Here is a 13404-nt window from a genome sequence, read left to right on the forward strand (position 1 = left end):
CACTGCCTATGGCCAATTACTGCTTTATGAAAAAGCTTTCCGCAGGCTAGGCAAGGCAATTGAGCTTTTACAACAACTCTTCTGGCTTTACAAATAACATTTTCCACAAAACCGGACGCAAAAGGAAGATATGTGACGTTCGCCGTGCGACCCTAAGCCGACCAAAAGTATACTAACCGCAAACGGAACAGTCGTTTTTAGTCAGCTGACATGTGGCTAAGCGGCCCAGGGCGAATTTAGTCAGTGTGATTAGGCTCCTAGTTCAACTACACACGGTATAACAACCGTGTATAAACAAGTCACCGATTTTTTTTTTTTTTTTTTATTTCAGTTTTTGGAATGAGTTATTATGCTACAATATTTGAACACTGAGGCTAAATGTTAGCCTAAATGAACTTATAATCAATTTTTTACTATAAATTTATCAAAGACGACCTTTTGTCTAGACAACAGTCAGTCAAACAAAAAATGCATCAAAATATCATTGACCGAACCAAACAAATCATCGAATTTATTGTCAGATTTCAGGTTTTGCAAAATTTACTATTTGTTATTTTTCACAATGTATGATGTGGCAAAATAAATTGTAACGATTCATTTTACTTCTTTTATAAAGAAACATTTATTTATCATTATTATCAGCGTATTTATTAATAATATTAGAACGGTATATAATAAAGTAAATCCTTTACAAACAAACAAAATAAATCTAATCCAGGACGTAAAACCTATACAATTAATTGTTATGTGTCCTAAAATGTCCCACTAACTGACATCCTCTGTTTCCCATTGCAACGCGGGTCTACCATGTGCATCAGTATCCAGATGGGTGAGAACAGCTTATTCTAACACGAATCAATCGTATTTATTTTATATGCGTCCCGACTTAATATATTGGTCTTCAAACACATAATTTTAATGGCTTGCAATGTTGCCCGTTGAAACATACTCCTGGTACTCATCAGGTAATTAAAAAAATATATAATGTATGATATGTTGTGCGTACTGTCAGTGATACTTATAGTTTAAATAAAAAACATTTTGTTGGTATCATGGTAACTCTCTGACTACCCGTATCGCGGTAGCAAATATGAACATTGCAATTTATTACAGTATTGTTTGGTAAAATTAGCGAAGATTTTAAATTAACTCTTTCCTAGTATAATACAGTTTAGTCTATGTGCGACCACTTTTGTTATAACTTGTTTCGCGAACTTTTTTTTAAATTGTTTGAAGAAAAAATAAAAATAAAATTTTGATTTCTTATTTGGCGAATGTTTTTTGCAGACAGAAATAAAATTAACATATTATCGTCGAACGTAATGGCAGAGTTCAATGCTTTAAATTTATACAAGCCTAACTAGGAAGAAATTATACAGATCTTATTTTTGAGCGGCAGGCGTAATAAAATAAAGACAGGCCTTTTTTCTGAAATTTCTAGTTTATTCGTGGCGGTGGATGCGCTAATTGTTCAAAAAATTAAATTGCATTTTTATTCCAAATCATTATTTTTGTGGGCGGCAAGTTTGCTAAACAAGGTGTAAAAAAGTCTCACCTAATTCTCATAAGTATATGGTCACGTTTGTTCATCTGTAATCAGTGCTTTTGATATCGCACGTCTCATAAGCCACCGCGAACACTTTCGAAGTTTTTTTTATGATTTACCTCTTGTCAACAAATACAATCAAACTACTTAACAATTCTAATTGAAAATTAGACACGGCGATGGTGCACCGTAGGCTACGTCAAACTATTAAATAGGCTTAAGCAACAGTATTGAAAAAAATATTACAAAACCGATAAGACAAACAGACCAACACTTTCTCAAGTCCAAGGAAATGCTTGCAGTAGGTAACAGAACAACATGCCTGCTTTTAAGACCTATTTATAAATACGCTTTTACAGGAGGTTCATGATTATAAAATCATTATCCTTTGTTTGTGGAACCAAGGAAGAGTGAACTCTCACACCAAATGTATTTTCTTGTTTACTCCTTGCGTTCAGGCTATTTTTTCTTTTCTTTTTTTTTTTTTTTTTTTTAATGTTTCCTGTTTTTTGTAATTTTTAAAGGTTTCAGAAATTAACATGGTGAAACCTCTCAATTTATATCACGTAAAATTAAGCAAATTTTCCGGCGCCTTCGGCTGCTGGCCCCGAGCCTAGTTACTCACTGCGCTCGCAATGCTAGACCCCCTCCCGATGATACTACCTCAACTTTCAAGGTCCCAAAGGTGATCTCAAATTGGAGGGCGAACTCTATATTTTTTTTAAATTTAATGAGGAGAGTGCCAACATTTCTTTAAATTAATGTACACATTTTGTGCCTAGCTTTTCTAAAAGCTATCAATATTATTTGTATAAATTGTTTGCCTTATGTTTAATAATGAACATGACATAGAAAAACTTAAAAGTAATATCAACTTAAATACACGTAAATTTCACCTAGGCTTAATTCAAGTTCATATTAAATACAAATACAGCATAATATCATTTTGATTTTATTTATGAACTAAAATGAGTTTACGCAGAAAAAAAAACATTGTTAAATACAAATACAGCATAAAATCATTTTGATTGTATTTATGAACTAAAATAAGTGTAGGCAGAAAAAAACCCCATTGTTTTTCAAACTGGATAACGTCCGCAAGCAATCATATCTAAAATAAATATTGATTTGTCTTCTTTGTAGCATACGACTAAGTATGCTACAAAGTTTATAATGACTCAACTGACATGTATATTTGTGAATCTCCATAGGCTAAATTAACGCTCATCTGGGATTCCAATTCAGGCGTTGCATGTCTATCTTCAATTGCAGGTAATCTGCATTCAAACTCTCTATTAGCAAGTGCATTTGCCGTTGTTGGTATTGTTGTTACATAGTCATCCATGTTCATTCCATTTGTAATCTTATTTCTCTTGTCCTTCTGAGAATAATAAAACCTAAAATGCCAAAAAAAAATTTTTTTAAATTAAAAAAAATATCTTGTCAATTAATAACATTCTCTCTTTATGTCAATAACACAACACATTGTCGATTGTTCTAAATACCCTGATAAAACAAAAATTAAATACATATTCCTTGCAGCAATAAACAATTGTATTCCCAAAATTTAAAAAAATTACAATGGATTACCAGAGCTACAATAGTTAAAATGGCTCTGGAAAAAAAAAAGAAACGTTTGCTTAAGCATACACTATGACACGCCAATAACAAAAGAAAGATGGTAAAATAACATACAATCATTCAAGAAACCTAACAAAAAATCATTTGCAATGTGTTAGAAAATTGTTACTTGTGAAAATGGTGATTCTTACGATTGATAGAAATGAAATGCAATAGAATTAAATGTTTTAAAGATTTGGAAATGTTCTTTCTTTTTGTATTGTTTACATATTGGTATAAAAATACTTTATTGCTTTTATTTATGTTGAAGTAGCAGTGACTTTCAGAAACAACATTTTGCCTATTGTGTATCCTTATAAATAATGATAGTGTATAAACGAAACTATTGCTTTATTACTGCCCTCAAACCATGATGCCGGAAAGCCACCATTAATTGAAGCAATTTTTTTTTTCGATTGGAAAAATAATTTGATGATGTCTCTTATGAGATAATCGCTAAAAGAGGGGCCTACACAATATGGAGTGCTCACACTTTTCTCAGCCATAGCTTTTAATTCGTTGTCATTGGCAACGCGTTTTGTTGATGATTATCTTGTAAGCCTGATACTACGTCTCATTAAAAAATATATCGGGCTGACATAGCAAAATAAATAAAATTTAGGCCTAAATATAATTTTTTTAAATAGGGTCAACATTTTATTTGAATTTTATGAATAGAATATATTCATGCAATCAAATTAATAAGGTACCATATAAATGCATATATTAATGCTAGTGACGATTATTACAGAGGTAAATAAATAAGAAAGAGAACCAGCGAAAAAAGTGAAAGCTACGACGTTACTTTGAAGAAATTAATCATTTTCATCACTGTAAAATAGAAGCAATAAGCTGAAGATATCATGTCCACCGCCAATGTCATCATCTGAGTCGTAATCGTCAACTTCTTTAAATAGCAATTAAATGAAATTATTAATACATACAGTAAATAACAATACGGCATTATAATAGCCTAATTTCGGCCAGATACAAAAAATTTACCTGCAGAAGTAGATCAATGCTGGTAAAATCACTAGAACAAGAGCACAAACAGTTATTAACGCTATAAGGTAAAGATGGACTGATGGTGAACTTTTGTAATCTGAAAACAGAAAGGGATTAACATTATTGTCTATGAAGAAAACATTGTCTAACTGGTATTCAAACTATATGGGTCGCGACCTAAAGTAGAATTGCCAAGGTATAATTTTGTAGTCGCCGGACATTATGAAAAGTACAATTTATGAGCTGAAGTGACTGCGTAAGATATTAGATTTTCCGCTAATCACTGCCTTTTTTATATTGTTGCAAGAACCCACATAACAGTAGCTTAAACGTACGAAAAAATAAACGTGCATTTGTGGGAACTATAATAACTGGATTGCTCATTGGCTGCTTTTAGTGAGGCCACCGAGGGCCTAAGTGACGTAACATTTTATACAAGTTTCCTTTGGCATTTGTTTAAATTATTGTTAAAAACTTTTTTAATAATAAATTTGAATTTAACGTAATGATTATTATCATCTATCTACTTGATGTGACTTTTTATGCAGTTTAAGAAAGCGCAGCAAAGTTATTTGCGTTGTTAGTGATCGACGTCACCATAACAACGCGACTTCAATCGCGCTTTTAAAAACTGCATAAACGGTCGCGTCTAGTAGTTAGATGGCTTGAAAAAATTCCTACGTTAAATTTAAATTTATTATTGAAAAGTATTGCAAGAATTGTTATTTATAAAAATGCCAAAAAATGCGTCGGAGGCCTCACTTTTTTCTGTACCATGATTGGCCGATGAGAAATCCAGCTATTATCAGTGGTGGAACACGTGTATTTGTATAACACGCGCGTATTACTGGCCCTGTTCTGATTGGTCAGTTGTTAAGTTTTATTGATATTCCATTTTTCAGCACGTTTGAGACCCTAAAAAAGGGCTCGCTAGATTCACAGAAGTCCATGATAGTGCCAAACTTTTGTTTGTGACTATAGTAGGCCGATTTTTTTTTTTGTGTATATCTTTTTTCATTTTGTCTTCAACATTTGCTCCACAGGGATTTTTAGCAATTCGCTATAAAATGGGAAAAAAAATCAGTCGTGGCGCCAGAATTTGTCTGAACCTTTCTTTCGCAATGGATGAGGAGGGGTAGTTTGGAAGGAGTCAGGTCTACAGTATGATTAAACCATTCAGAGTAGTAGATCCAGAGAGATACCCAGAGAGATACCTTCGAAAGCTCTGATAATCTATAAATTTAAAATTTTACCTAGTAACGGACATTAATATTATGCCTACCCTCTTCACAGATAGTTCCGGACAATCCTCGGACAAGCGAATATTAATAAGCCTACGTATATGTATTGTCAACAAATCGTTATCCGAGTTATCATTCACGATCGTCATGACTGTATACAGTACCAAGTGACTCAGGATAATGTTAATGAAAAAAATATAATAAACCTTATAAATAGTATGATCATCATCTATCATCTTTAGTTATTATAGATTATATATGATAACCATTCATTTATTCTGCCATTTATTCAGCGCCTTATAAAATTATACGGATTGACTACAACTAGCATACCCCTACTTTTTCGCAGAGATTGGACTCACGCTAACCGATCGCCTAATCGCCATGAGCGAAAACTATTTCGGATTGGTAAAAAAAATCAACTGCTTTAGCGATTTTGGCTAAAGTCTAGGAAAATATTTAAAAAAAAGTTTTAAGTACTTGCTACAATACATCGTCTTTTTCATTTGAGCTTCATTTTTCGCTAACTCCATGACACGCTTATTTGTGTTGTTGTATGAGTAGGTGATGCAAACGTCATTCGTGCCTCGCAAGTTATTTTTTTATTGTAATTGTTTTTTTAACGCGGTAGATGCTGGGCAGTGGCTGTATGACGTAGACTAATATGAAGGTACCACTAGCTTGTGTTTTCCCACTAAAACTCGAAGGCGAAACAGTAGGCCTATATCCTAATATCGATAGTAATAATTTAATCAGTGATTTCGTGTTATTCTCAAATACGTAAAATACATTTAAAGAATGTGTGAAATAATTTAATAATGTACCTGTGGGTCGCTTTGTTACACGGTTTACGTACTTGTGTTGTAGAGAGAGTAATTTTGCAAGCAAGGTTAGCCTAGCCTATGGCCTAGATCGTGCACGCTCTTGATTATCGCTGTGACAATTCTTCGGGTGACAGGCGATCGCGGCCCAAGCCAATTTTAAATATACTGTAGTCTAGTAAAACTATCGCTAGATCCCCACCCCCGATATCGTTCAAAACTAAAAAGAAAATATTGTATAGGCTAAGCCTACATAATTTTATCAACTTTTGCGATAATAGGCGTATATTCAGCAAACTTTCTAAGTACCTCATTTATTGGTATGCTAAAAATATTAATTTTCCTGTCAAATAACGTTATCCCTCCCCTGCCCACCTCCCTGAACCTACCAGAGATTTTTCTGGTACCATCATCGAGACAGGGGTGGGGAAACCTCCCCGCCCCCTTTTTTTTGGAAAGTAAAAAGAGAAATAATTGATTTTCTAAAAAATGCACCAGAGGCTTATTTTTAGGCATTTTTGGGAAAGAATAAAATACTGTAGGACCTCATAGAATAGTGTTTTCTCGATCGCCTCCCTCTTCCTCTTGTACATCTCTAGATCCGCCCCGGCTGGACTCTAGTCGCGGCCCCTTGGTTCGGACTCCACTTTCAAACATATTGGACACCATGTCCTGTCAGCTATTTTTGGCTAATGATTTTTTACAATTTTCGTCAAATTTTTGCTAAAGACAGCTTCAATTGGCTAAATAAAATTGTTGACTTACGAACAATAATGTTGTGTCTGTAACCGTGTCTCCGTCGTTTTGCTGTGTTATATGGAACGCCAAGGAGCAGCATTCATCGTACAGATTTGCAGTCTAATTTGGAAAGCCAATAAGGCAACTTTAATGAAACACAGTCATTTTTATCAAGCACAATCGGTTTTCGTGTTCCCAGTGAATTCAGTAGAACTATGCTTGACCAAAAATATGATATTGCATGACACCTATTGAAAATCACGTTAGTTTCAAGGAAAATGGTTGAAAGTACAAGATATTTCCCCATACTAATTAACACTGCTTTTTCATCTCATTTTAGTAGTTTTTCTAAATGTTTTAATGCTACGAAAAATGATTGAAACTGCGTGTTTTTGCAATCTGTAACCGTGTCTCCGTCGTTTTGTGGTGTTATATGGAACGCCAAGAAGCAACATTCAACGTACAATTTTGCGGTCTTATTTGGAACGCCAAAAAAGCAACTTTCAAACACAGTCAATTTTCGTCAAGTACAATCGGTTTTCGTGTTCTCAGCGAGTTACAGTAAAACTATGCTTGACCAAAATATATTATATTATATGACACCTATAGCAAATCACGTTAGTTTCGAAGAAAATGGTGGAGAGTACAACATATTTCCCCATACTAATTAACACTGATTTTCCATCAAATATCAGTGGCGTCTAAATGTTTTAATGCTACGAAAAATGATTGAAACTGATATCTAAAGCACGCAACCTCTCTACTTTTATGGTTATTTTAATGTGTACTGGTTCATCTAAGTCATAGTAATGCATTTTGTTGCTTAAGTCAAGCCCTATCTAGCATTTAAATGTTTATTGTTTTCACATATTATTGTATTTTATTGTCACGTTGTATATGTTGGTCGACTAAGTGAATAAAATGATATACAAATATTGAAATCAATTATGACGTTTGAACACTGCAACATTTAGAGCGGAGGCAGAATTCCAGTGTGGAATAAATAAAATACAGCACTTACAGTTACTTGAGATAATAATGATAATGATATATGTTATGAAAATTATAATGACCATCATTACCACCTATGTCACCATAGATGCCAGCGTCGTGGCAATCATTCATTCATATTGTCATTTAATCAGCGCCTAATAAGGATATGGATTTACAACGAGCATCACCCATACCTTCTCCACAGAGAGTTCCTGTAAATCCTTCCGGACAAGTGCATTGGAACGAGTTAAATAAGTCATAACATGTACTGTTGTTTTGGCAAGGACTACTTGCACACTCATCCACTTCTAAAACAATATTTCAAAAAAAAAAATAGTAACTACAGTATGGTATGAATTTATGTTCATTATAACATTATTTACATAAAATATATAAGAAGATAAATCATACATATTATTTATGTCCACATAATGAAAAATAATATGAACAATAACAAGCAAAAAAGAACACATAACATATAATATTATTATTAGTAATAAGATAATAGTAATAGTAATATTCTGAAATAGGTCTACATATTATTTCTATCACTCTCGCTACCATTCACAACATCGTCATCCTTTCTAAATTATACAATACAGTACTTACAGTGACCTCAGACAATAATGAGAATGGTATATATTATGACAATGATGATATCTTCATCATCATATATAACCATCTTTGTCACAAGATGCTAGTGTCGTGAGAATTATTTACTCATTGTGTATTAATCAGCGCCAAACGACCATACCCATACTGTACCTTCTTCACAGTGAGTTCCTGTAAATCCTTCCGGACAAGTGCATTGGAACGAGTTACATGTACCGTTGTTTTGGCAAGGAGTACTAGCACATTCATCCACTTCTAAAATAATAGTTTAACACCAAATTTAATAAATGAGTACAGTGCAATATGTGTTCATAAAACATAATGCCTAATATATACATTCTTATTCTTCCTCATTATTGCCAACCAAATAAACAGCTTGATCGAAGGGCCTTGTCTCCAAATAAACCTAATATATAACATTTGTATGAAAAGCACTTCCATCCAGTAATTACAAAACAGATATTAAATCATTAAACCTTAATAAATGTTATATAACAGTACAATTAATAATAATAAAAATATTAATAATAATAATAGCTGTAGTATTAATAATAAGATTAATAATAAGAATTAATTATATAATAATAATAATAATAATAATAATAATAATAATAATAACAGTATTAGTATTAATAATAATTTTATTTAAAATTCGTTTTACATAAAACTAAAAATTGCTTACATTTTAAAATTATAAGTCTGACATACATTTTATCATTATTATACATTGTAACAATATTATGTGCTCTACGTATCCTATTTATTATAAATAATCCATTATATTCATTTAATGTTATAACAAATAAAAACGTTGTGTTTTATATTTAGAGGGGCATTGTTACTGCTTTACTTACGGTAAATATGTAATCCTCTAGTTCCCAGATTCAAGTCTACATACTCTGTACCATCACTAATCTTGTATCGGTTAAATCGTTTCAGACCAACCTTATTGTCTGTCCAGTATAAATACTCGGCATGTATCGCTATAGAAAAACAACTACCAACTGTATCATAAACGCCATTGAGTGTTTCTCGGAAATTACCCAACAAATCTGATTTTTCAAATGTCTCGTTATCTGAATCGCACCAATATAATATACCTGCAATATGTTAAACATTTAGAGAATGTATTGATTTAATACATATTTCTTATTTCAGTTCAAAGCAATATAAATGTACAAGCAATAACGCGACAAAAGCAGAAACAATTAGCTAATTAATGTAACTTTTCTTTTTTTTTTGTTGAATTATATAAATTACAGCTATTACTCTTATCTATTGAGAAACCTACTTTTAATGATTAAATTTTATTAAATACATTTACAAAATTTGGTCAAACTGCTGTATATATTTAAACAAAAATCATGCTAACATAACTGGTTTTCGTAGGATTAAACTTTACAAATGTATTTTCATTTTGTAGATGATCTTGAAAACTACCTCAAAATTGCGGAAAATATGTGTGGAATTCGGCTCTTATATTGCAAAATGTACTTTTCCGACATGCGCTGTTGAATGGAACAGTCAATCTTTCAACGCATGGAACTTTCTTACCATTGCACTCATAAACATTCTTTTTTTGTATACTATTCAATTTCAATTAAATTGCTTCAAATGCCGTCAGGGGTCAATATCAGCTAGGGATTACACAAAGAAAAACACAACCACCACCCCCAAAAAAAAAATAAAAGTAAAATATAAAAAAAACCCATGATAAATATAAACAGTATAAACATATAAATACATTTCAAACAAGATAATCTGAGGTTACAATCTCTCTCCCTGTTGCGTCATATCTACAGTCAGACGTACTAGATCCCGGTTGTTGGTGTATTATGGTGCAATAATGAAGCCGAAGTCTTGAGTTCAAAACTCCCTCTTGTTGTTGCTGCTGTTGTATTATATTATTATTATTATTATTATTAGCTTAGCTCAGTCGGCTAATCTAGTGGTAGCCACTGTGTTTGCGCTGAACCGTGGAGATCTCTAGGTCCCCGGTTCAATTTCCATCGCTGCATCTCCTTGTGTTTCAGCTAGAGGGCTGAAATACAAGTTACAATAGCGCACCGTCTTTCGGATGAGACATTTAAACAGTTGGTCCCTTGTGCAATATAGCCCATGTGCACGTTAAAGAACGCAGTACACTCTTCGGAAAAGAGTAGGGGATTGTCTCCCGGTACTGCAGTGCCCAATCACCACGAGAAGGACCCCACTGGAAATAAGTCTTCTTCTAGACTTTCGAGGGCTATCCTTGGTCCCTGGTCCTTTGGATAATTTTTCTAAAATTCTTTTCAATCAAAGCAGTATACAAACACACCTAGTTGAATTAAATCCCAATTGGTAACGATGGTCTCAGCAACAATATGTTGTGTATTGCTGGAGTTTGATGACATAAAATTAAACAAAATAAATTATTATTATTATTATTATTATTATTATTATTATTATTTGTGTAACTTAGAATACTTTTTATATATTTTTCACAATTTTTTTTTTTAAGACAGCGGATGTAAGACGGTTGGAAAATGCTAGAAACATTCTGAAATCTGCATCTTACTTCTCCAATTCATTCGCCAAACAAGTCCTAGCTTTAGCTGTGGTGAAACCCATCAGTTGGCTTACACACCTTCCTGAAGGTAGTTGCTAAGTACAACAGGTTTGGCCGAGGGGAGTGGCTTGTATATGGTGACGTCATGTATAATTAATGCCGTCTCCCAAAAAACATCACGCTACACTCTGTGACCAATGTAAATTATCGAGGCAGGCAGGCTGAGACTTAGCTTAGTTTTCTCTTGTGCTGCTGCTACGGGCGGGTGAGGGACGATCGAGTCCATTTTCAGACGATTGGTCTAAGTAGTATGGACGTTTCGTAGGTCTAGGCTCCTCTAACTAAGCCTGGGCTAGGTCAGACAAGGAGGTCTTTTCAGTAATCTGGGGCCTAGTCCTAGATTGTGCGTCCAGCAACCCGCAGCAGTCCGTCTAGGCCTGTGCCTCGTTTACTTGAAGTTAGGCCTATCTATGCTTATGCAGAATCTGTTGTAAGACCCTCGCCAGGCACTGAAGAATCTGCACTGAATAGGCACGTAATAGCCTACATAACATTTATACAGTACAAGTAATACACGACATTGGAAAGTCAATATATTTACTTAAATTACATATTAACATTTGGTTCCCTTTCACTTTTTCTGGAATATAGCCGACAATATTATTCTTTCAAAGCAGTGAACACTAAAATAAAATCTTAACTTCAGCAGTAATGTTGTAAAAGTTGTAATTTTAATTTATTAGGCCCATTTTCTCTTCCAGTAAGATAATTTTTTTTATAGGATTTATATTTGAAAATCCATAGACTAAGTAGTAAAGGGGTGGCGCCAGGATTTGCCCGGTGTCTGAGGTCCCCGACGAAAAAGAGTTGGCGTGGTCGTTCGCCAACTATTGCTAGGCTTTAATTACTACTATGATAATACATAAGCACATCTAGGCCTAAAGGATTTTCAGGTGATCTCCGTAATATATCTCCATAGATTGTCGGTCCTCCAAAAACAAATTTAATTTGAAATTAAAAGGTGCTCAAAATGGAAATGTGCCAACCATTTACCTTGGAATATGATTGCCATCAAAAGTTGCAGCAACAACAAAAAAAACAGGCTCCCAGCAGGAGCGTGTGTCTATACTGCCTAATATACTGGAGTTTTTGTTTTTGAATTTAAATCTAATGTTCTTCATTATGCAGATGTGTGTATTATTGTAGTGTATCTGGATTTTACATGAAAATTTTCTTTCTTAACAATATTCTGTATACGTTATAGGCCCTATTACACTAAAAACACTGTAAACTGGCCGGTTTTGAAATATCCGGTGTAGACAGCTGTATCACCTTAAAACACTTTAATTGGTCCTCACACGCACACCCCACCATAGATTGACACTAAATATTAGGAGCCACATCCTTGACGTATGGCATATGCTTCGGCAAAGCACGGAAACATTCTAAGCATGGGAAGTGACCAAAGTGACGGCTAGAAAAAAACAGTGCTAAAAGATAGGAAAAATATATGCAAGAAAAAAATGAGAACAAAAACACTGTGAAAAGCCTATAATAGTAATAGTAATATTAATAAAAATAATAATAATGATAATAATGATAATAACCACCACAACGACCACCACAATTATTTCACCGCATAACCAAAAAAATTAAAATAAAATAAATAAACATTAAACAATCTCTAAGAGTAAACTGCGCCTATGAACTTTTTGAAATTGGTGCATTATAAATGTTTGATTATTATTAATATTGTTATTAGTATTGATGTATTATTATTATTATTATTAATTCAGTATTTTTTAAAATTTAAATTGAATGAAATTCAATAGAGGTCTAGTCCAGGTATTGTAATAATTTAAACAAAACTGGCACCCGATACCAAAAATTGTATTCGATACTTGAATGTAGATTATAACTTTATGTAGTTCTAAAGAATATTATGATTTGATTAACAATTTAAAAAAAAAGGCAAATCGAACTGTAACTTAAAAGCGTCAAGCTAATTTTTTTTTTTAATAAGTGACCAGTTAGATTGGTAATTTGTTGAATTTCATGTGTATCTGAAATTGCATTAATTCATTTTGATTCATGCTTAAATTAGTGTCTTACCTGCTGGATCGACGGCGATGGCATATGGTGCCTGTAAACCAGATCCTATGATGATCTTTCGATTAGAACCGTCCATATTGACACGCTCTATCCTGTCAGTTCCAGAATCACTCCAGAATATCCATCTGTTACAACAATTTCAAATGAAAACGCTAAACAGTATATATA

General features: G+C 33.3%; 1 protein-coding gene across 1 annotated transcript in view; it reads right to left on the reverse strand.

Annotated features, from left to right (window-relative positions):
• Positions 1 to 2020: 2020 nt before the first annotated feature.
• The window catches only part of LOC117122484 (low-density lipoprotein receptor-related protein 2-like), a 36842-nt gene continuing 25458 nt past the window's right edge, over positions 2021 to 13404 (reverse strand). Inside the window, exons 5-10 of the mRNA XM_033268072.1 lie at positions 13237 to 13361; positions 9431 to 9676; positions 8730 to 8831; positions 8159 to 8272; positions 4169 to 4268; positions 2021 to 2943 (exon numbers count right to left, since the gene is read on the reverse strand). Of these exons, the coding sequence (XP_033123963.1) occupies positions 2715 to 2943; positions 4169 to 4268; positions 8159 to 8272; positions 8730 to 8831; positions 9431 to 9676; positions 13237 to 13361 (916 nt within the window). The 3' untranslated portion in view covers positions 2021 to 2714. The remainder of the gene's footprint in view (positions 2944 to 4168; positions 4269 to 8158; positions 8273 to 8729; positions 8832 to 9430; positions 9677 to 13236; positions 13362 to 13404) is intronic.

This window comes from Anneissia japonica, unplaced genomic scaffold (assembly GCF_011630105.1).
Source record: "Anneissia japonica isolate Jap-2015-1 unplaced genomic scaffold, ASM1163010v1 scaffold4479_len244543_cov124, whole genome shotgun sequence".
NCBI lineage: Eukaryota > Metazoa > Echinodermata > Crinoidea > Comatulida > Comatulidae > Anneissia > Anneissia japonica.